The sequence below is a fragment of the Myotis daubentonii genome, chromosome 15 (assembly GCF_963259705.1).
Source record: "Myotis daubentonii chromosome 15, mMyoDau2.1, whole genome shotgun sequence".
Lineage (NCBI taxonomy): Eukaryota > Metazoa > Chordata > Mammalia > Chiroptera > Vespertilionidae > Myotis > Myotis daubentonii.
The window spans coordinates 31274932-31295851 of NC_081854.1; the positions used below are offsets into that span (position 1 = coordinate 31274932).

General features: G+C 46.7%; 1 protein-coding gene and 1 long non-coding RNA gene across 2 annotated transcripts; one reads left to right on the top strand and one right to left on the bottom strand.

Moving 5' to 3' along the window:
* Positions 1-2213: 2213 nt before the first annotated feature.
* Positions 2214-3823, bottom strand: LOC132216375 (uncharacterized). Its single transcript, XR_009448739.1, has 3 exons — positions 3739-3823; positions 2495-2718; positions 2214-2394 (listed from the first exon to the last, which is right to left on the bottom strand). It is a non-coding gene; the product is annotated as an uncharacterized LOC132216375 (long non-coding RNA).
* Positions 3824-8255: 4432 nt separating this feature from the next.
* Positions 8256-20694, top strand: LOC132216264 (vesicle-fusing ATPase-like). Its single transcript, XM_059665435.1, has 2 exons — positions 8256-8341; positions 19366-20694. The coding sequence occupies exons 1-2, from the start codon at positions 8256-8258 to the stop codon at positions 20519-20521; spliced, it is 1242 nt and encodes a 413-aa protein (XP_059521418.1). The 3' UTR covers positions 20522-20694.
* The last annotated feature ends 226 nt before the right edge of the window (positions 20695-20920 follow it).

Sequence of the window (20920 nt, forward strand, 5' to 3'; positions counted from 1 at the left end):
CCAATAACAGAGCTCCCACCTTAGGAGACTAGAAGAAGGAGGAGGCATTTAGGCCTAAAGCAAACAGAAAAAAAATAAGTTAAAAAAACTGAACAGAAATCCAAGGAGGTAAAAAGAAGAAAACAATAGAGAAAATCAACAAAGTCTAAAGCTGGTTCTTTACAAAGATCAGCACAATTGATTAACCTCCAGCCAAACTCACCAAGGAAAGAAGAGTGAAGACACACAAGGCCAATCTGAGCAAGGAAAGGGGGTGTTATTACTGATCCTTTTTAGGGATGAAAAAGACAGGAAGGGCATTCTACAAGCAAGTCCATTTCCACCATTTGATGACTTAGAGGAAGTGGGCCTATGCCTTGAGAGACGGAAACTACAGGAGGAGAGGCAGAGCTCAGGTAAGGGCCGGGAAGGGGAACAGTTCCATTTCCACCATTCTGTTGGCCAAAGCAGGTATGGGTCTGCCCAGGTTCCAGGTGGGGAATAGTAGACACAACCACTGTGATAAGGAGCATCCTACACACTTACATGCCACCTCTTCCAGGAAGGCCTCCTTATCGCCCCTTTAGACCCCACCCACCCCCTTAGTGCATAAAAGGACTTAGTTAGTATCTTTGCAATCAATATTTCTCAACCCTGGCTGCACAGGAATCTCCTCTGGGAAGCTTTTGACAAATAGCCACACCTAGAACCGCACCTGACATTCTGACTCAACCGGCCAGTGGTGGGGCCGGGGTACCTTTCAGAAGCTTCCCAGGTGATTCTGTTTGCAGCCAGGGCCGAGGACCTCTGTGGTGAACGAACAAAATTACAAGTGATTCTGACTGAACAGGACAAGAACAGCAATTTAGAAACCAAATATTTAGAAACTAAATATTGATGGAGCGGCCTCGCAAAGATTAAAACCAAGACAAACAGGAAAAGATGAGTGGTCAAAGAAAATAAAAATACAAAAGGAGGAGGAGAGAGGAGGCAACGAAAGGAAGGACTGTTGCCGTGGGAGCCTGTGTTGCCCAGTGGAAGAGAAATGGAAGCCTAGGATGTGTCTCAGAACACCTGGTGCAAACCTCTGGCCCAGGTGAGAGGAAAGATGGGAAACTTTCTCCCCAAAAGAAGGCCCGTGGGGGGGGGTCTCTTTTTTCCTAAGAGACACTTAGGCTTCATAATAGGCACAGAAAAATCTGTGTGCAACCATTTTTTTCTGCCGACTAATTTAGCAAATAATTGAAAAATGCTTCAAGATGCTTCTAGAGCCTAACTGGTTTGGCTCAGTGGATAGAGCATCAGCCCAAGGACTGAAGGGTCCCAGGTTTGATTCCGGACAAGGGCATGTACCTGGGTTGTGGGCACATCCCCAGTGGGGGGTGTGCAGGAGGCAGCTGATCGATGTTTCTCTCTCATCGATGTTTCTAACTCTCTATCCCTCTCCCTTCCTCTCTGTAAAAAATCAATAAAATATATTTTTAAAAAGATGATTCTAGATATTTCTTCCTGAACTGACCATTTAAACTGCAAGCTACATTTCCATATGTGAAATGTAGTGTGTGGAGACTTACACACACAGGGACACATGTCTGCAGACTCAGTTAGGATGGCAGAGTCAATCTGGAGAGAAGTCTCTGGTAGCTTGCCATCAGGCTCTGCGTGTAACCCTGCCCTACACACTATTTTTTTAATTGTGGTAAAAAAAACAACACAAAGCATAACATTTAACCACTTTACCCATTTTAAGTGTACAATATATGCACACTGATAGTGTTAAATATATGCACATTGTTGTGCGACAGACCTACGCACCTTTTATAAATACTTGGCTGAAAAGAAACCTTTTCATCAAACTAGAATTCCTGATGCACAGAAGCTATTCTCATGAGATGGGTGAGAAAGGAATGACTCACAAGACAGTGGACAGTTCTTCCCAGCGCTTCCCTAAAAGCCACAGGTTAAGACCGGACATTCAGGTGGTGCTTGAATAAATGTTGATGAACCAAATGAGCTTTAGCAAGTTGGAATGAAGGGCCCAGAGTATTGACATTGTTCAGAGACACATAAAATCCTTTGGGTCTAAAATCTAAGAGATCCAGAATCTAAAGTCCAGCTCAATAAGGAAGGAATGTTGTCTGGTCTTTTAAAAATATAAAACACTTCGAGCATACAGATGAGCACAGAGAATAAAGTCGCCAATAACCATATACTTAACACCCAGCTTTAGCTGACCTCACCATTTTCCATTGTTTATTTGGAAATTATTTTTATGAAAGAAATGTTGCAGATGCCTTTGGAAATCTTCTCTCTACCTCTCCCTGGTCTCATCGTCCCTTTTTCCTTCTGTAGAGTGGACCCCTGTCCTGAGTTTGGTATCCATCATTTCGTTGCATGTTTTTCTATTTTGACCACCTGTGGATTCATTCATAAACAATAGGAAGTGTTATTTCGCATGGGTTTGTGCAAATGCATATTTCCCTCTGCAGATTTCTTTGCTGGCTTCACACCATACCGTGGTTGGAGATTCATCCATGCTGATCATGGAGCTCCATGATTCAAGCTGGCCACTCTGAGATATGCTATTGAATGAACGTTCCCCAATGCAGTCATCAGCTCTGCTGTTGAAGGATGTCTGCACTGCTTCAGAGACTTTGCTGCCACTCATGCAACAGCAATGGGCACGCCTGTGTGTGGATGGAAGGTCCTCTGGGATGTAGCCTTCTAATGTCATCCTGGCTGGAAAGGACACACACACTGGACATTACTAGAGACTGACATTGTTCTCCGGAGTGGTGGTGCCAACCTGAATTTCACGGAGCATATCAACACCCCACAGCAGGCATGGGGAACCTTTTTTCTGCCAAGGGCCATTTGGATATTTATAACATCACTTGAGGGCCACACAGAATTACCAACTGAAATGTTAGCCTGCTGCATTTGGTCACACATTTAATTAACTCACCCCTACGGGCTTGGCAGGGCCAGACCATGTGGTTTCGCGGCCCTCACACGGCCCTCGGGCTGGACGTTCCCCACCCTGCCCCACAGCTTCATTTCTCCAAACTGATGAGTGCGGAATGGTATCTCATTTTGGCTAGTAGGGCTTCCACTTTTGTGAAATGCGAGTTCATATCCTCTGCCCTTTACATGTGGTCTGAATGCTAATTCTCTACATGTGCTAATACATACATGTACTAATACATACATGTGCTGCAAGATATCCTCCAGCACGAGGAGCATCTCTTCACTCTGTGTAGCATGTAGTCAGGTCTGGCAGCATCACATTCGACAACCTAATCCTTCGTGGTTTGTGAATTTTCAATCTTGCTTAAAAAAATTTTTCTGTGCCCCAATACAATACAGTTTCCTACATTTTCTTCTAGAGGATTTAAGACTTTCTTTATACATTTACAGATCCTTAACTATCAGGAAAATATTCCTGTAAATGATCTGAAAATGTAATTTATTTTTCCTGTTAAATAACCAGTTTCTCAGGACTGTACAAAACCCAATCATTTACCCACTGATTTATAAGATACCTTTCTCTTATACCGTATTTCCCACATCTTTCCAAACCCACTTCTGTCCTAATTCTTGGTGGTTCTAATAAAGATGTAAAATTCATTGCAGATGGTGCTTGAAGCCCCCTGGCCTAGACAAGCTCTTATCCATCCCTTCCATGTTCAAATCCAAGAGCATGTGGACCAATGACTATACTTCTCCTATAGTTCTAAACATCTCATCACCACCCGCTACCTTCGATGTTGCACCTCATTCCCTTCCTCCAACAGTGTATGGATTCCAGAGTTGCTGTAGTGATCCAACATCAAGTTCTTAGCAGAATGCTTGGCAAAAATGAGACACAGTAAGTTATACCTATAATTATTATGTTCCTGCAGGTCTTCCCATCTGAAGACAATGACTAGTAATTAAAATGTCCTTTAATTGTAATTACACAGCTCCTGATGTTTGAGGAAGCTCAACAACTGTCAGGATGACTGAGTGAATAAATATTAGTCCTGGCCAAACACTTCAGAGAAACAAACCAAATATCCAGTCACCGAACTAGCTCAGGGACAAAGCTTACCTCCTGTCCTTTAGGCAGTGACAGGCTCCCCAGGTAATTCTCCACGTGCACAAGCGCCGGCGAGTCCCCACAGTGACTCATCCCCCTGCAACCTCCTCCCCTGAGGGTTGGAGACCAGTGAGTCGATCTCCATGTGTTTCTGGATAAACGTTTATTTATTTATTTATTTTTTTGTTAGAAAATGATTTTTCCCAAATGACTGATTTGGTTGGTTCATTTTTCACTGACTTGAACAGGCAAGTTGGTTGAGCTGAGCAGTGGGTCAGCCAGCTGGTTTCCACACTGGCTGCACCTCTGAGTGACCGGGGACCTTCCAGCCAGCACCAGGGCTCAGACCCCAATGCCAGAGATGCCAACCCAATGTCTCTGAAATGAGGCCTGGATATGGGTCCTTTTTAAAGCTTCCCCAGGTGATTCTCGAATGTGAGGAGCCAGGATTGAAAGCTGCTGCATTGGCTCAAACACTCACAGGGGCCACCCGCACCTCCCCTCGGGGCCATGGCCACCTGAGGCGAGCAGTTGCTGAGCTGTGCGCTGGGGGTCGAGGCTCGGCTCCAAACGTCTGATGGCCATTTGGTCTTTTTTCGTGAGGAAAACGATCCGCTGGTGCAGGTGTTGGGCATGTCGGGGGCAAAGCCACTGATTGATTGGTCCCTTTGCAATGGGTCCAGATGCTCCAGCCTGGGGTGGGGGCAGCTCCCACGGAAATGCTGACAAAAGAGCAGCGCAAAGAGTGAGATGGGAAGAGTAGCTAGGTTGTTCGCTAAAGCTCCAAGTTGCCTGACACCAAAAAGAAAGTTTTACAAAGGACGGAGCAAGGTAGAAGATCTGTGTGCCCTTTGAAATGTGCAAAGCACTCAACAGCTTGCACATGCTCCTAGAACAGCTGGTTCCACAGAGGAATGGCAAACGAAACAATGCAAAGAGAAGACACCAGCCTCTCCGTATGTTCCCCTGGCAATTCCCATCAGGAGAAATCCTGGCTGTGGTTGAAATAAAGTTTTACATCAGTTTCCTATCCTTTTCATGTATGATGTCAAAAAATATCACAGGCCCCTCGGATCACCTTTGTACTTTTAATATCGGTGAATTAAGAAAATACCCTTGCAAAATGCCTTCTGTGAATTTCTAATACTCTTAATTTTAGAAAACTGATCATTGCAATAGCATGCACTTAAAACAATCATGTGTGCAAGACAGCATCTTGTCTCTAAGGATGCTGTTGCTATTATTGTAAGAAAATGTCTGTATTCTTAAAAGACATATCTATAATAATAAAAGCATAATGTGCAAATCGACTGGACAGCTGAACAGCGGAATGGCCGCCTGGACAACCTTCCTGATGACCTTCTGAATGACCTTCCAGACGAAGCCGGGGCTGCGAGGGCCTACTCTAGCACAAATTTCGTGCATCAGGCCTCTAGTATTTAAGAATGTAGGAAAGAAATGACATGAAGTCTGGGGACCATGGCAACGTCTTACATAGTCACATGTAATTGGTAGGCATGGGGAGCTCATTAGACTATTTGCCTACTTCTGTATATACATTTTCATAATAAAATTTGAAATAAAGGTAATACTTGGTCCAATATGAGTTCACAGAGCCCTTAAAATAATTTTGTCCCTTTCCCCCTCTAACATCTGTAGCCTACAGGTTGGAATCAGTGATTTTAGATTATTAGCAAAAGTTTGTCATGTAGGTTTTTTTGGTTTTGGTTTTGGTTTTGGTTTTAAGCTCTTAGGTCAAAATGGCACAAAACAATGATTACACCTCTCTTTGCTCATACACCCAGCTTTTCCCATTGCATCCTGTACAAATGATTGCCAACAGCCTATTGATCAATACTGATCAATTCCCAACCATGTGTTAGGGTCTGGAATGGGTTTAATGACTCCGAAGAGACACAGATATTCCTCCCCAAGAAGCTCACGATTGGTGGGAGATGGGTGGTGAACAATTAATGGGAAGTTAATAAATCATGGCCAGTTAATAAATCAATGTTGGAGAGAGAGGGGCAGGTGCTGCTGTAAGTGCACCGAATGGGGGCGGCTCCGCGGGCAGGTGTCGGGGGGCTTCTAGAAGGAGTGACGTTTCAGTGGAAGGCTCAGTAGGAGCACCTGAAGCCAAGAGGGAGGCACAGGCACTTCACTGGCATTCCCGAGAGCCGCAGGCCCCCACCCCCAGGTTGCCTGTGGCCCCGGCTCTGGGGTGAAGGAGCTCTCTGCTTAGCACCATCTGATCCTGGAGAGAGCAGAGGGCGCTCTGCCCGCCGCCTTCCACCCTCCTGTCAGCAGCTGGCCCTTAACAAGTGACTGATCTTCAGCATGTTTGATACGAAGCGGGGCAGCACAAACAATCACCTGCCACGGAGGCCATCTTCCTAAAAGACACGGTGACGATCGGGTTTCAGATGCGTGGGCAGCGTGAGCCCTGGGAGCTCTCCCTCTAGACAGGACATTGATCTTCCCCGGCTGCCTGGGACGGCGCGTCAAGGCACAGCTCATATTTCCCGGACCTTTCACTCGGCAGATAAACGCAAGGAGGCCGACGATAATCTAAAGGTAGAGGGGAAAAAAAAAAAAGATATACCAAAAAAAATAGCGTCCAGCAGGACAAGTGGTGCGGCGCCCTGCCCACTAAGAGGCATTCCAGAATCGGCCAAATGGCTAACACGTTTGAGTGTTTCTCAGGTGCCAGGCGCCCCGCTCGGCACTCTCTCTGTGCTGTGGGATTTACTCCTTCGGATTCTTGGATTTGAAGATTTCTCATGTTCCGATCTGAACTCTTGATCTCCCCGCAACCCCCAAAATGTCTGCTCCTCCGGCATTCTGGCCAGGCCCCTTGGGCCAATCCTGCGGTGGTCACAAATGAAAAAGGTGAAGGGAGTAAGAAGTTACAAAATAGTCACGGGATGGAAAGTACGGCATAGGGAATATAGTCAATAATGTTAATTAGCATGTATGGTGCCAGGTAGGAACTAGAATTATCAGGGGGATCACTTGTAAATTATACGATTGTCTAACCCCCATGCTGGGCACCCACAACAAATATAAAATAATATTGAATGTCAACTGTCATTGAAAAATTTAAAAAATTCCAGGGGTATTGACTCCATAGCTCTCTCTGTCCCTCCCAGCCCACACCCATTCCATGGTCTATGGTGACCCCCATAGTGAGTTGGGAAGGATGTACCCTGCTGTCCTCACTGTGGAGATGACAAAAAGGGACCCTCAGAGAGGTCGAGGCCACCTACCCAGAGTCGCCACACTCATAAGTGGTATGGCCTTGGGGCCCCAAATCTTAGTCTGTGCCTTTCTGTGACCTCATACTCCAGGATGGGACACATAAGTGTTGATTGGCATGAAAGGGGATATTTCTGGCTGGAGTGGGGGAGAGCAGCAGGAAGAGGGGCTGTCTAGGTACCTGAGAAGCTGGGATTTAGGAAATCAAGACTTGGAGACCTCCCATGATGGGGTTGCTGTGTCTGGTCTCCACCAAGCCACTGGGGGCCCAAGTCCACACCAGCCAGAGGACAGCGTCCCCCAAAGGTCCAGAGGGGCTGGCCAGGCTCACTCCCGATGGTTCCCTGGGAGACATCATTCATCCTCAGACTCGGGCCTGACGTGCCGCCTCCAGCCTCCTCACCTCACCTGCCGGCACAGTGAACCCCTCCTCTCTGTACTCCCAACCCTCTGCTCGTCTGCTCCTATTTGTATGGCAATTGTTTGTAGTCATCCTGCCCCTGCGTGAGCCTCTGAGAGGATGACATGGGGTCATTTTTATCCCTACATCTGTGTCAGCCAGTGTCCCCTTTCTCTCTGATAGGTGTCAGCATGCATGCCCAGCTTCCACCGTCCACATTCCAATTGGCTTATCATTCAACATGCCAGTTCCCCTCTTATCAAGTAAAATGCTTTCCCCACCCAAATTCATATGTTAAAGCCTAACCTACAATGTAACTGTATTTTGAGATGGTACCTCTCAGGAGGTACTTAGGGTTAAATGGGGTCATAAGGGTGGGGCCCTGCTCTGATAGAATTAGTGTCCTCATAAGAAGGAAGAAAAGAGAGCTCCCTCTCCCTCTCCCTTTCCCTCTTCTTTTCTCTCTCCCTCTTCCTCTCTCTCCCTCCCTCTCCCCCTCTCTCTCCATAATGAGTAAAAGCCATGTGAGGACACAGCAAGAAAATGGCCATCTACAAGCCAAGGAGAGTGTTCTCTCCAGAAGCCAACCCTGCCAACACCTTGAACTTGGACTTCCAGTATCGAGAACTGTGAAAAAATAAATGTCTGTTGTCTAAGCCCTCAGTCTGTGGTGTTCTGTGGTATTTTGTTATGGCAGCCTGAGCAGGCTAACACATCACCCATGGCCAATGAGTGGGCATGTCACTCACCCTGACAAGCTCTTCCTTCCTGGAATTTGAGTCTGGTACCTATGGACCCAAGGCTAGATATGGTTGGCATCCACTCACCCGGACCATGGCCTCCGAAAGCAAACTGCCCACCCCAGTCCTGGAGCTGTCCAGGTTTCTGACCATACTGTGACCTGTTTCTGGAATTCTCCTTTCAAGCTTATGAGCCATCCCAGAACAATCCATGAAATCCTTTTTTCTTCAGTTGGAAATGTTTCCACTGCAACCAAAAATCCGCAAGTAATGGAACTTTCTTTTGATCCTTCCTGGGAGTGTAATATTAGTTACCAGCCTAATTTGAATGACCCTTAACTCAGAAAAACGCTTTCACTCTTCATGTCTCTGGAGGAGCAGAAGCAGCAATGGGATTCCCTTAAGGTGATTTTTCATCTATTATCTTTTCCCCTTCACTCCTGGAGACAGGGAGATGGAGATGAATGGGAATGAGTCATCATCCTGGTTAACCTGACTTCAGCCACAACGGTAAATATGTGGATTTCCCCCCCAAAAGTAGATGAACACGATGGACTGACAGTTGGGATGAAGCCAGAGCTGTTCTGCCACTGCCACCAAGATACCGGGAAATGATCCTCCTTTTTATTTTGCCAAAGGATGATCCCTAATCATAAAGGGTAGGGAGCCAAGGGAAGTTCATTCCTCGTTGCTGTTTTGCTTTGCAGTGCTAAATCAGTAATGGAACAGCCTGGTCCAAGAGTTTTCCTCCCAGCATTTAATAAAAGGCACAGGTGTGGCTGAGGGGCACTCAGCCATGTGTGGCTCAGGGCAGTGAGGAAAGCTGGTTCCAAGAGTTTCTATCTACATGAAATCAGTCTTGTTCTGATTTAAGACGAGCTTGTTGCCAAGTAGCAAAACACAAAGAACTCCTTTCTTTTCCAGTTTGGATGCTTTTATGGGTTGTGCATGTGTGCTGCTTTTTAATAAAGGTCTAGTTGAAGGCTTATTCCAAAACCTTTGGCCAAGTCTAAGGAAAAGTGTTGAACGTGAAAAAAGAAAAAGTGGGCATAGTTTTGGCATTCCTTCACTCCAAATTAGAATCATTGAAGGGTTGTTTCCAAGGATGGAAACAGATGAAGGAAGGGATCTGGTGTGCTGGGGAGTTTCAGGAATCACCATCATCATTACTGACATCACTATTATTATTGCCATCATTGCCACCAATATCATCATCATCACCATGATCACTATGATCATCATCATCATCATCATCATCATCATCATCATCACCATCTTAACACCACCATCCTCATCACCATCATTATCACTATCCCCATCATCATCATCACTAAGTTTATTTGACCACTTATGTGCCAGGCGCAATGCAAACACCTCAATGTGCATTTGCATCTCTCTTTCCCTTTCCTCCCTACTCTCTACTCAGTTTTTCTTCATGGGACTCATCTCTACTGGGCATCACAACGTGTATATATTTGTATATTGATTTGTTGTTTCCTCCTTCTCTCTCCTGCCCAGAGTGTAAATTCCACAAGGGATTTTATTCATATCATTGACAATGGGACTCCCAGGACCTAGTCCAGTGACTGTCACATAGTAGGTGAGTGATAAACAGTAGTTGAATGAAAGAATAATATTAATGACAACTGGAGATACTATCACCACTCTCATTGTAGAGATGAGGGGAATGAAGCTCAGAGAAGCTAAATAGCTCACCTGAGGTCATGGGTACCAGTGTTAGCAAGCAGTCAGGTAATTAACACAAGTCTCAGGCTCTTTAACCTCTAGACACAGTTGTGACTTCATCTTTCCTCAGAATTAAAAAGACGTGGGTACTTCAAGACTTTTAACCCTCCACATCTCCAGTTATTTTTCTGAAGCAAATGGAATGCATCTCTGCTCTCCAAAAGAGGGAGAAAAAAACATTTTCTGAGAGTGGAAAATCACCCACATCTGCTTCTCTGCTTGACATAAAACCCTGAGCTTGTGTTCTCCAAAACTCTTAATTAACGACTTGCCAAAGTAAGAACCATTTGCCTAAACCAAGGCAGGGATAGAAGTTGATTGACAAGGCTCTAATTAAACCCCAATTTATAATCTAACAGCCTGGATCTTTCAGGTCATAAAGGACTTTGATCCTAGAAATTGTGCTAATAAGAGTTTCCCTACCCCCACCTCCTCCATCTCTGTCTGGCTTCCCTAACTTCAGGATGGGTGCTGCAGAGGTGGGGCTGCAGCCTTGTTGAAAAGAAATTAGTTCCCTGCAGTGGCCAAATGAGCTGTCTTTTAAAATAACAGCAACCCCACATGGGGTCTTGAGATAGCAATCTGACCGTGGGCTCCCTCAGTGGGGACCTTTGCATAGCGATGCATGCCAGATGGTTCTGAGACAAATTCCAGTATCTGTGATGATGGAGGGGCTGCCACTGCTGGGGTGGGGGAGGGCTGGGGATGGACTAAGGTGTGTGGAGGGGGTGCTGCTCTTGTGCGACTCAAGGGACTTAACCCTCTCTCGTGGTTTTTGGGCAGCAAGATTGGAGGGCTGGGTGGTTTGAGCATAGTGTGGATGTGGGGCAACCAATGAAATGACACCCAAGGGGAGTCCTTTCCTTAGTCAGCTAGAGAGGTCAGATAAGTAGTCTCAGATTTGGGGGCTTTGGAGACCAGGAAATTTAAAAAATCTGAGTGGGTTGACACAGGCTCGCCAATTTTTATTGCATTAATTAAGTACCTGAAAAGTAACAGGCAAACAAAAAGATTAACAAAAACAACAAATCTCTATTATCTACCACTGTACCCAATTAATGTATACGAAAAAGGTTTTGGCACACACAACAAAGTGGAAAGAACATCCTCACAGACAAAGGAAGACCTTCCCGAGAAAGGGCGGTTGTGGGCCGTGAGCATACTGGTACATACTGATATTAGCCTTATTTTTCTCATTTATCCTTTGTTGAATTTGTTGTAGATCAGTGAGCCCAAGGTCTAATACTTGTAGGATGACCATGAGTCCCAGTTGGGCTGGAACAGTTAAGTTGGGGCAATTGTTTACTAATTAATGTCTACTAATTGGTTTTTATGTCTCCTTTCATTCTCAAATGGGCTCCAGTTTGGACAACCAATTACATGGCCACCTTGAGAATTTGGGGACTTCTAGTAGAGACCTTCTCAAGACTTTGACTTTACTCCATAACCCTGTGGATATTTTCCCATGCTCTTTAAACAACACACGTTTGTCTTAAGATTTTAGTAGAAGGAAGTGGGACCTGGTGCTCTGAGAAGATTTGCTTCTCCTTCTGTCACCACCCTTCTCTCTTGTCTCTCCCTCTCTTTTTTAACTGCTTTATTGAGATATCATTGACATAAAAATCACTTATATTTAAAGTATATAACTTGCTGTTTTGTTATACATTGTGAAAATTCTTCTTTCTTCTTTTTTTTTCTTTTTCTTTTTTTTGATGGTCTGAAAGGTCTTTGTGTAGATGAGCAAGAAAAGAGATAAAAATATGCCTACGATTCTGTCAAAATATGTCATATTGGCTTAGAAAACAGAGAGAGAAATCACCTCTCCACCTGCCAGTGTGCAGAAAATTCACTGGGTACTTGGCGCCTTATTTCAGCAAATAGAGACACTCCATAAACAGGCAACAGGATGTAGTCAAAACACGGAGCTACTTGTCTGCTTCCTTGATTGTATTTTATACTCACATGGTGCAATTTGCCTTCAGGTCACCCATTAAATGATAAAAGAGACACGGCACTCTATTACCATTTTCCACACTGTCTGCAACTATGTGCATGCACCCGTGTGCTAAGGGAGGAAGGACATAAATTTGATAAAAGGGGTGTTGTCAAGATGAAAACCAAAATAAGCAACTTTATAAAAACACAATGTTTATGTTCATTGAGGGAGAAACAGTGTGCCTGTTCTAGAAAGACCACTGTCCTGAATGTTAGGTCCACCTAAACATCCCAAAATGCCAGATGATGATGATGGTGGTGATGACGATGATGGTGGTGGTGATGATGGCGGTGGTTGTGGTGGTGGTGGTGGTATCAGTAACCAAGGCAGCCCCTGAGGTCCACGGGGCATCCCCGCTTGGTCAGTGCTGACTTCTGTGCACATGAGCGTCACACACTGTCTTGGAAAGTGAAGGCAGGAGACATGAGTTGGTGCCCACTCCCCAAACTAAACCACTTGACTCTAAAAACATTAGATTTAATTGGAACTTTCTAGATTTTCTGGTCCAATCCACCCATTTCATCCTCCTCTCACCTGGTCAGTCTCACACAAGGTTGGGGCTTACTTGGTACGCTTGCGTCAGCTGAGCAAAGCCTGTTCTCTGCCAGAACATTACGTGGGGCACACCTTTCACCTCCTGGGCGATGAAGGACCCACTTCCAGGGCACTCGCTGGCAGCTGGGGAGCCGCTGAGGTTGGTGGCGTCAGGTCCTCCTCAAGGGAGCAGCTGGGCTTACAGTCCTGAGCTCTCATGTCTCAGTGACCAGATTGTTGAATAAGAACAAATACCTGCTTTGTATTTATTTCCTTTTGCGGGGTTCAGGAAGAATTGATGTTGGAGACGAAGTCAAAGGCGCTGCCAAAACAATCGAAGCCCTCTGAAGGAAACGAAAGCCAAGTGCCAGCGTCCCGAGCTGCAGCCAAGATTTAGGAAGCTTACATACCTGACCCGACTTGATTTAGGGCCCTTTTAGGCTGACATTTAATATGTGACTTGCCTGGTGGGCAGGCTCCTCGCAGTGTTTGGGAAAGGCTAAATGGGATTGGAATGGCGATGACCTCATCCGGCGCTTGGCACTCTTCGGATCTGGTGCCATTATTGAGCTCAGAGCAGCTCGGTTTGTATAACTGCAAGGCCAGCCCCACATACCCTGTGGGACTTGGAAAGCCCACTGTTTACCCTGGGATGGAAGGGGGTGTTATGGTGGGAGAATTCAGGCCCACCCAGGGAGACCCATGCAGACCGCATAGCAACCACTGGTCTTATTGTGAAAAAGATGCATGTAGAGTTAATCAACCAGAGGGCACATGCAGAACTATGGGATGGATGTTCTGTGGGATTGTGGTCTATACGTCAGAACAGTTTCTGAGATGAGAGCGATCCAAATGAAATAGTCTGATTAAAGAATTGGTCTGCCCACCACAGGCATTGTTCAAAGAGAGGTTAGATGACCACTTTGTTGGAGATGTTGTTGAAGGGTTTCAAATGCTAGGGAGGGAGGGGTTTGACTACATTAAATCTAAGGTTTAGAGTCATTCTATATAATAAAAGAGAAAAATGTAAATTGACGTTCCCTCTGCTACACTCACCAGCCAATCAGGAGTGAATATGCAAATTAACCCAACAAAGATGGCAGGTTAATTTGCATACATAGGTGCTGGGCGGAGAGCCGGCGGCTTGGGGGGATGTGGCTCCCTCGTTCTCTCCCAATGACCGAGGGAGCCACACACCCCCAAGCCACCAGGTGGAGAGCAGAGAGGGAGAGCTGGCAGCTTGGAGGACTTGGCATAGTGGGAGGCCATGGGACGGAGACAGAGTAGAAAGGGAAAACCATGATCATGGGGAGCACCAGGAATTCTGGGAATAGTAGTTTTGGTGGCAGCCCCAGGACCAGAAGCAGAAGCTCGGAGTGCAGAGAGCACCAGGAATGCTGGGAATCATAGTTCTGGTGGCAGACGGATCTCCTAGACACTAGAGCAGCCGTGGGCAAACTACGGCCCGCGGGCCGGATCCAGCCCGTTTGAAATGAATAAAACTAAAAAAAAAAAAAAAGACCATACCCTTTTATGTAATGCTGTTTACTTAGAATTTATATTAGTTCACACAAACACTCCATCCATGCTTTTGTTCCGGCCCTCCGGTCCAGTTTAAGAACCCATTGTGGCCCTCGAGGCAAAAAGTTTGCCCACCCCTGGACTAGAGCAAAGTGAGCCTGGTGGAAGTTACTGTTGCAGTGGGGGATGGAGGGAAAGCAAAGGTGAGAGACATAAGTAAAATCAGAGTGTCTAGGAAAAATTAAAGGGAAGGTTCCTAAAAGGTATCCTTTACTGGTGGAGATTTCCAGGAAATCTTCACCAATAAAGCAAAGAAAAAAAATGCCTCTATTATTCTGTGAGCAACAAACCAAACTGAGTTGGGGTCTCAGACAATTCGCTCATGTGATTGCAAAGACAGACAGAAACTCCCGGATTGGAGAGGGCTCCCCTGAGGGCTCCCAGATTGGAGAGGGTGCAGGTCAGGCTGAGGGAACCCCACACCCCCCAGTGCATGAATGTTGTGCACAGGGCCTCTAGTTCAATTATAAGAAACAGGACACAGTCACTATCGTCTGTTTAAGGGTCTCTGGTATATAGTAACATTTCACGTAACTGGGGTTTCAAATATCAGGCATTCATAACTAACTGGCTAAAAAAGAACCAAGAATTAGCAAATAAATAGATAGATAGATAGATAGATAGATAGATAGATAGATAGATGATAGATAGATAGATAGATAGATAGATAGATAGATAGATAGATATATAAGGAACATGACTCTGAGGAACCTGAAGGGGTGCTATGGAGTTGGTGCTGTACGTAGGAGAGTGCCTGTGATTCTCGCTTGTGACCTAAGGATTCCTATTTTAGACACAATTGTAACAGGCTCGGTGTGATCCCCAGTACTCACCCATTTCAGTCTTACCAGTGCAGGTTTCTTTGTCTGGTTTTCTTAACTGGGGTGCCATTGGGGAACCCCAGTGTGATGGTGAGGGCGGTAGCTACACTTCAGGAGGCGAGATGCTCATTCAACCAGCCATGCACTTGCTGTGTGATATTGGCCACGTCACTTCACTCCTTGGGCACCTAGACTGCTGTCTGCATCAATGGGAATAGGTATCTGTGGAATGAACAAATGCGAGGGTTATTTCAAATAACCTGACTTAATCCTGGGATGGCAGCCTCCCTACTTGCTGCAGCCCTTCGTGGCTATAAGGAGTTTAAATGCAGACCTCTCAGACACTCTATAACCAACTCCTCACACCTCACAGGGTGATAAAGGATGAGAAATATGCTGCCATATTTTCAAAAGTTTATTTCATTTGCAAAAACCTCAAAATTTACAACCCTAAAAACCACCGTTTTCACTGTTGGCTTGGAACATCACCAACCTGCCTATTTAAACTCATATTTAACTCGCTATTTAAACTAGTGTGAATACAGCAGGCATCTCAAGAAGGTCAGCCTTCCTCAGACCAACTGACTGACCTTTTTGCTTTTCTGCAATTTTGCAAGAAGGGACCTGGGGCGTGAGCAAGTCACAAACTGCCTGATTTGAGCTTTTCCCTTCTAATTAAATTCAAACCATTAATCAGATGAGAGACCGTGTTCTTTTTGCCTTTGACCTCTAGTCTCTTTGCTCTTCGAATCTGTCACCCGGGAAATGTTCCCCTTCTGGGAGAGTGCTCGCTCTGAGCTTTTGAAGTTGGCAGAGAAACCGGGAGGGACTCCTGTAAAGCCGTCCGTCATAGCTCCGCTATCTCTGCAGCAGAGATGGAATATTACTGTGCCTTTGTGGCTTAACCAAGCAGTTTTTGCATTATGTGCCCAAGGATGTGTGTGGCCTGTCTTTTGAAAGCATATTACTCTGCAGAGGACCCCTCTACCTTTCTTACGTGATTGGTTAATGGGCAGTTGCTACCTGCCAGAAACATTCTGGACAGATTTCAGTAGCGACTAGTATCTGTTTCTCCCTTGAAGATCAAGTTCAGCAAGGTAAACTAGAAGTGACAGCTGAAAAATAAACATTTTGCAGTGTGTCCTCTACTTTGCTCAGAGGTGACCTTAGCCTAAGGGGACAAGGCGAGGTGGAGGTTAAACTCGTCCCACCAAAAGGGGGGGAAAAATCTAGAACAAAAGTCAACCTCTGGGATGTGAACCCGAGATGGGGGAGAGTTCAGGGCACCACCTACTGCTTGACACTGCTGTGTAATGAGCGGCGGTGTCTGGTTGCCAGAACGTCATGGTTATCGGCCGCAGGGGCTTATGCGGATTAACATCTGAACGCAGAGGCCGGCCCGCTACTTCGGTCCGCTTCGTTTGCTCATGTGAATTGTGTCCCGTGCTTACACACCAAGAAGTTGCCGGAGCCGTCCCTTGTGGGAAAGGGCTCATTCCCGAGCACAGGCGACTGCTCTGGTGAGCCCTGCCTCTTGTTCCGGGGCCATCAGGCTCGGCCATCATTCTGCATCCATTACATTCATGGCGGGTTCAGGTTTGAGCCTCTCTGGAAGGAGACTCCATTAGCTTCTGGTGTTTTCTCCTAACGAGAGCTTCATGCTGATAAACCTGGTCACTTTGAAAGTGGAAGCATCCGTCACAAACCAGCTGTTGCAGGTGTTGAAATATGGTCCCTGACCTTAAAGGGTCACCTCTAATTTACTTTCTCTCTGTCTCTGTCTCTGTCTCTCTCTCTCTCTCTCTCTCTCTCTCTCTCTCTCTTTCTGATTCCACGTATCAAATGAGCAGAAACAAGTTTGAGACATTTTGCGGGAAAGGTGCTCACTGGATAAGAAGGTTTCATAGACCCATATTTAGGCTTAAAGGACCTTCATAAACGCACAGGTGCTGGGACCCAACCCAGAGACTCCGACGCATCCGTGGAGCATCGCCCCTGTATCAGCTTCGCCAGGTGACCCTGAGGCAGAGCCAGCACGACGACCAACGCCTCATAACGTCAGCCTCATGCAGTTACATAGACCGCAGCGTCTGGGATTTGATAAATACCGTGCGTGAATGAATAAAGCTACTTGGGAGAAGGGACCAAGTATTGGGACTCCAAGGTTTATAGTGGGTAGACCAGCTAGTAGTCAAGTTGGAGCCCCATTCACACAGTCGCGCACATATTTCTCACAGATCACAAAGGAAATGACTTCATACTTCACTTGCATTTCGAGAGGAGCGAGAGGAGCCTCCTGGCACGAGGCAGGGTTGGCTGCTGTCTGGCCCGGCTAGGACACAATGGGTAGACAGACCACAGATCTCTCTCTATCTGCCCGGCACCAAAGGCAACGCTTTATGGGAGAAGTGAGGGTTTGGCCACTGCAAAGAGAGAAGTCACAGTCCTTTCTTGTGACTTTAGTCTAAAAGTCTTCAGCTGCTGCATGCATATTTTGTTGGCCCACGAGGTGTTTAAAAGTGGGGGCATGCACATAGAAATGCAGACATCCTGTTGTTGCTCTTGATAAATTCAGAAGACCTGGCCACGCGGGCCAGGGCTCCCCTCTGGGAAGGAGAGACAAGCTCAGCCATGGCTGCCACTTTGGGCAAAGTCTGGGTTCTCGGTTTGCCCCTGTTCCCACCACTCCTGATCGCCTGCCCCCGTCCGCTTCTCTAGTCCACGCCTCCGGCCTCGGCCCTGGAGGCACTCGGTTTGTAGCACCTCAGACAGTTGGGGGAAATGTGTCCTTGGCAACGTATTTACCAATAACGTTGAGGAGAGTCACCCGCAGTTGAAATTCCTGCGGAGAGGCCGGATCGGGTCACTGATGGGGGAAGCCGATAGCCAGGCGCAGGTTAACGAGCCTTTTGCTCCAGAGAGGATATATAAATACACCCCAGAGGGGCCCTGAACTTTCCCCACCGATCTGATCCGTCTCTAATTGTTACCAATTGGTATTCCCTTACGCCCATGCTTTCTTTGTAATAGAGACGTTGTTCTCATGTTCCCCGTAGGGTGACCCTGTATTCCAACTGCCCATCCACCGGGGTCACACGGACTTCCTGGGATGAGAATGCTTGGGTTTGGGGGTTTAAAGCCTCCTATTTTCTTTCTGCCCTAAAGCAGCTCCGTTTATTTTAAATCCAGACGCACTGACACCCTTGAAGCTACCCTTCTTGCATACGTATCGCTAAGCAAAGTCAAGAGAATTTCACCAAAGGCGTGAAACACGCTTTTTGTTTCATTTGTTTGTGCATCTCTAAGAAATGACACGTTAGCGGGAGGACGCCTGTGGCGGCAGGACTCTGTCCTCGCTGGCCTTTAACCTGCATCGTCATAGGTAATTGTCTGTAGAATTGTGAGCTGGTGATTGTTTTAAATCCCACGCCGCGCCCTCTGACCTCTGACACGGCGAGCATGTGGTGGGTGAGAGTGAGTTCAGCTCCCAGGACGGCCCTGAAGTCTGAGCTGGGTCCAATGTCTGAGGCAGGACTTCGCTCAGAACACGGTGGCGGGTCCAAGCAGGTGCGGACTGCACGCTCCTCTGCCCCTTCGTGTCCACCTGGCCCTGATCCGCTCAGATGAGCAATGAGCTGCAGCGGGGAGTAAAGAGGAGTGACTCACGTCTCTCTTCCGCCTCCTCCTCCCGGGACCGCTCAGCCCCGGGACGGTGTGCTGTGGGCACAGGAGAAGCAGGAGTGGGGCTGGGCTGGGCTGGGCTGGGGGAGGAAGAGCAGGGACTGACGGCAAAGGGCACGGGGTTTCCTTTCGGGGAGATGGAAAGGCTCTGGAATGAGGTAGAGGTGGCGGCTGCACACCGTGTGAATGTGCTTAATCCCTCTGGGCTGCACTCCCCGAAATAGACACAAAGGCACGTGTTGTGTTATGTCTATGTCACCACCACAACAAAAAAGGCAACAGGGAAAAGAGACTCTGCAGGGAGAAGAAATTAAAACAAACAACCATTAGTAACCTATTCACAGAATAAGAGCATAGGTCTTTCGCTTTCTTCCTGAAGGATACTTTCTCTCTCTCTCTCTCTCTCTCTCTCTCTCTCTCTCTCTCTCTCTCTCTCTCTCTCTCCTCTCACCTCATACACACACACACACACACACACACACACACACACACACCCTAGGCCCTGCAAGCCCAAGGCTGGTGACCACAGCAGCCAGCTGGTCACTGCGGCACAGACATCCCAAAATTGACGGGGTAGAACAGCTAAACAACATCTTAGTCATTGGAATGACCAACAGACCAGATCTGATAGATGAAGCTCTCCTTCGACCTGGAAGACTGGAAGTCAAAATGGAAATAGGCTTACCAGATGAAAAAGGTCGACTACAAATCCTTCACATCCACACAGCAAGGATGAGAGGGCATCAGTTACTCTCTGCAGACGTAGATATTAAAGAGCTGGCCACAGAGACCAAGAATTTCAGCGGTGCTGAATTGGAGGGTCTGGTGCGAGCGGCACAATCCACTGCTATGAACAGACACATAAAGGCCACTACTAAAGTTGAAGTGGACATGGAAAAAGCAGAGAGCCTGCAGGTGACAAGGGGAGATTTCCTCGCTTCTTTGGAGAATGATATCAAACCAGCATTTGGCACAAAACAAGAGGATTATGCAAGTTACATTATGAATGGTATTATCAAATGGGGTGATCCAGTTACTCGAGTTCTAGATGATGGAGAGCTGCTGGTCCAGCAGACGAAAAACAGTGACCGCACACCATTGGTTAGCGTCCTGTTGGAAGGCCCTCCTCACAGTGGGAAGACTGCGTTAGCTGCAAAGATTGCAGAGGAATCCAACTTCCCCTTCATCAAGATCTGTTCTCCTGATAAGATGATTGGCTTTTCTGAGACAGCCAAGTGTCAGTCCATGAAGAAGATCCTCGATGATGCATACAAATCCCAGCTCAGTTGTGTAGTTGTGGATGATATTGAGAGACTGCTTGATTATGTCCCTATTGGCCCTCGATTTTCTAATCTGGTATTACAGGCTCTTCTTGTGTTACTGAAAAAGGCTCCTCCTCAGGGCCGCAAGCTTCTTATTATTGGGACCACTAGCCGCAAAGATGTCCTTCAGGAGATGGAAATGCTTACCGCTTTCAGCACCACCATCCACGTGCCCAACATTGCCACAGGAGAGCAGCTGTTGGAAGCTTTGGAGCTTTTGGGCAACTTCAAGGATAAAGAACGTACCATAATTGCACAGCAAGTAAAAGATAAGAAGGTCTGGATAGGAATCAAGAAGCTGCTAATGTTGATCGAGATGTCCCTACAGATGGATCCTGAATACCGTGTGAGAAAATTCTTGGCTCTCTTAAGAGAAGAAGGAGCGTAATCGCTCCCTTGACTTTGAAAATGGACTTTTTGCAAACACATAGTGACCAAGGTAAAGATGGCCTGGGATCGTCACTGGATTTACTCAAGACCCTAAATGAAGTGAATTGTTCCCTGCCTTCAACACGTGCTCACTCTGCATGATCAGTGCAATAAAAGTCCCCTCCTTGTGCTTAAAAAAAAACAACAAAAAAACAAAAAAAACATAACACAACACGTGCCTTTGTGTCTATTTCAGGGAGTGCAGCCCAGGGGGATTAAGCACATTCACACGGTGTGCAGCCGCCACCTCTACCTCATTCCAGAGCCTTTCCATCTCCCCGAAAGGAAACCCCGTGCCCTTTGCCGTCAGTCCTCGCCTACAAATAGGGACCAGAGTCCCACTGAGGATTCGGGGGAA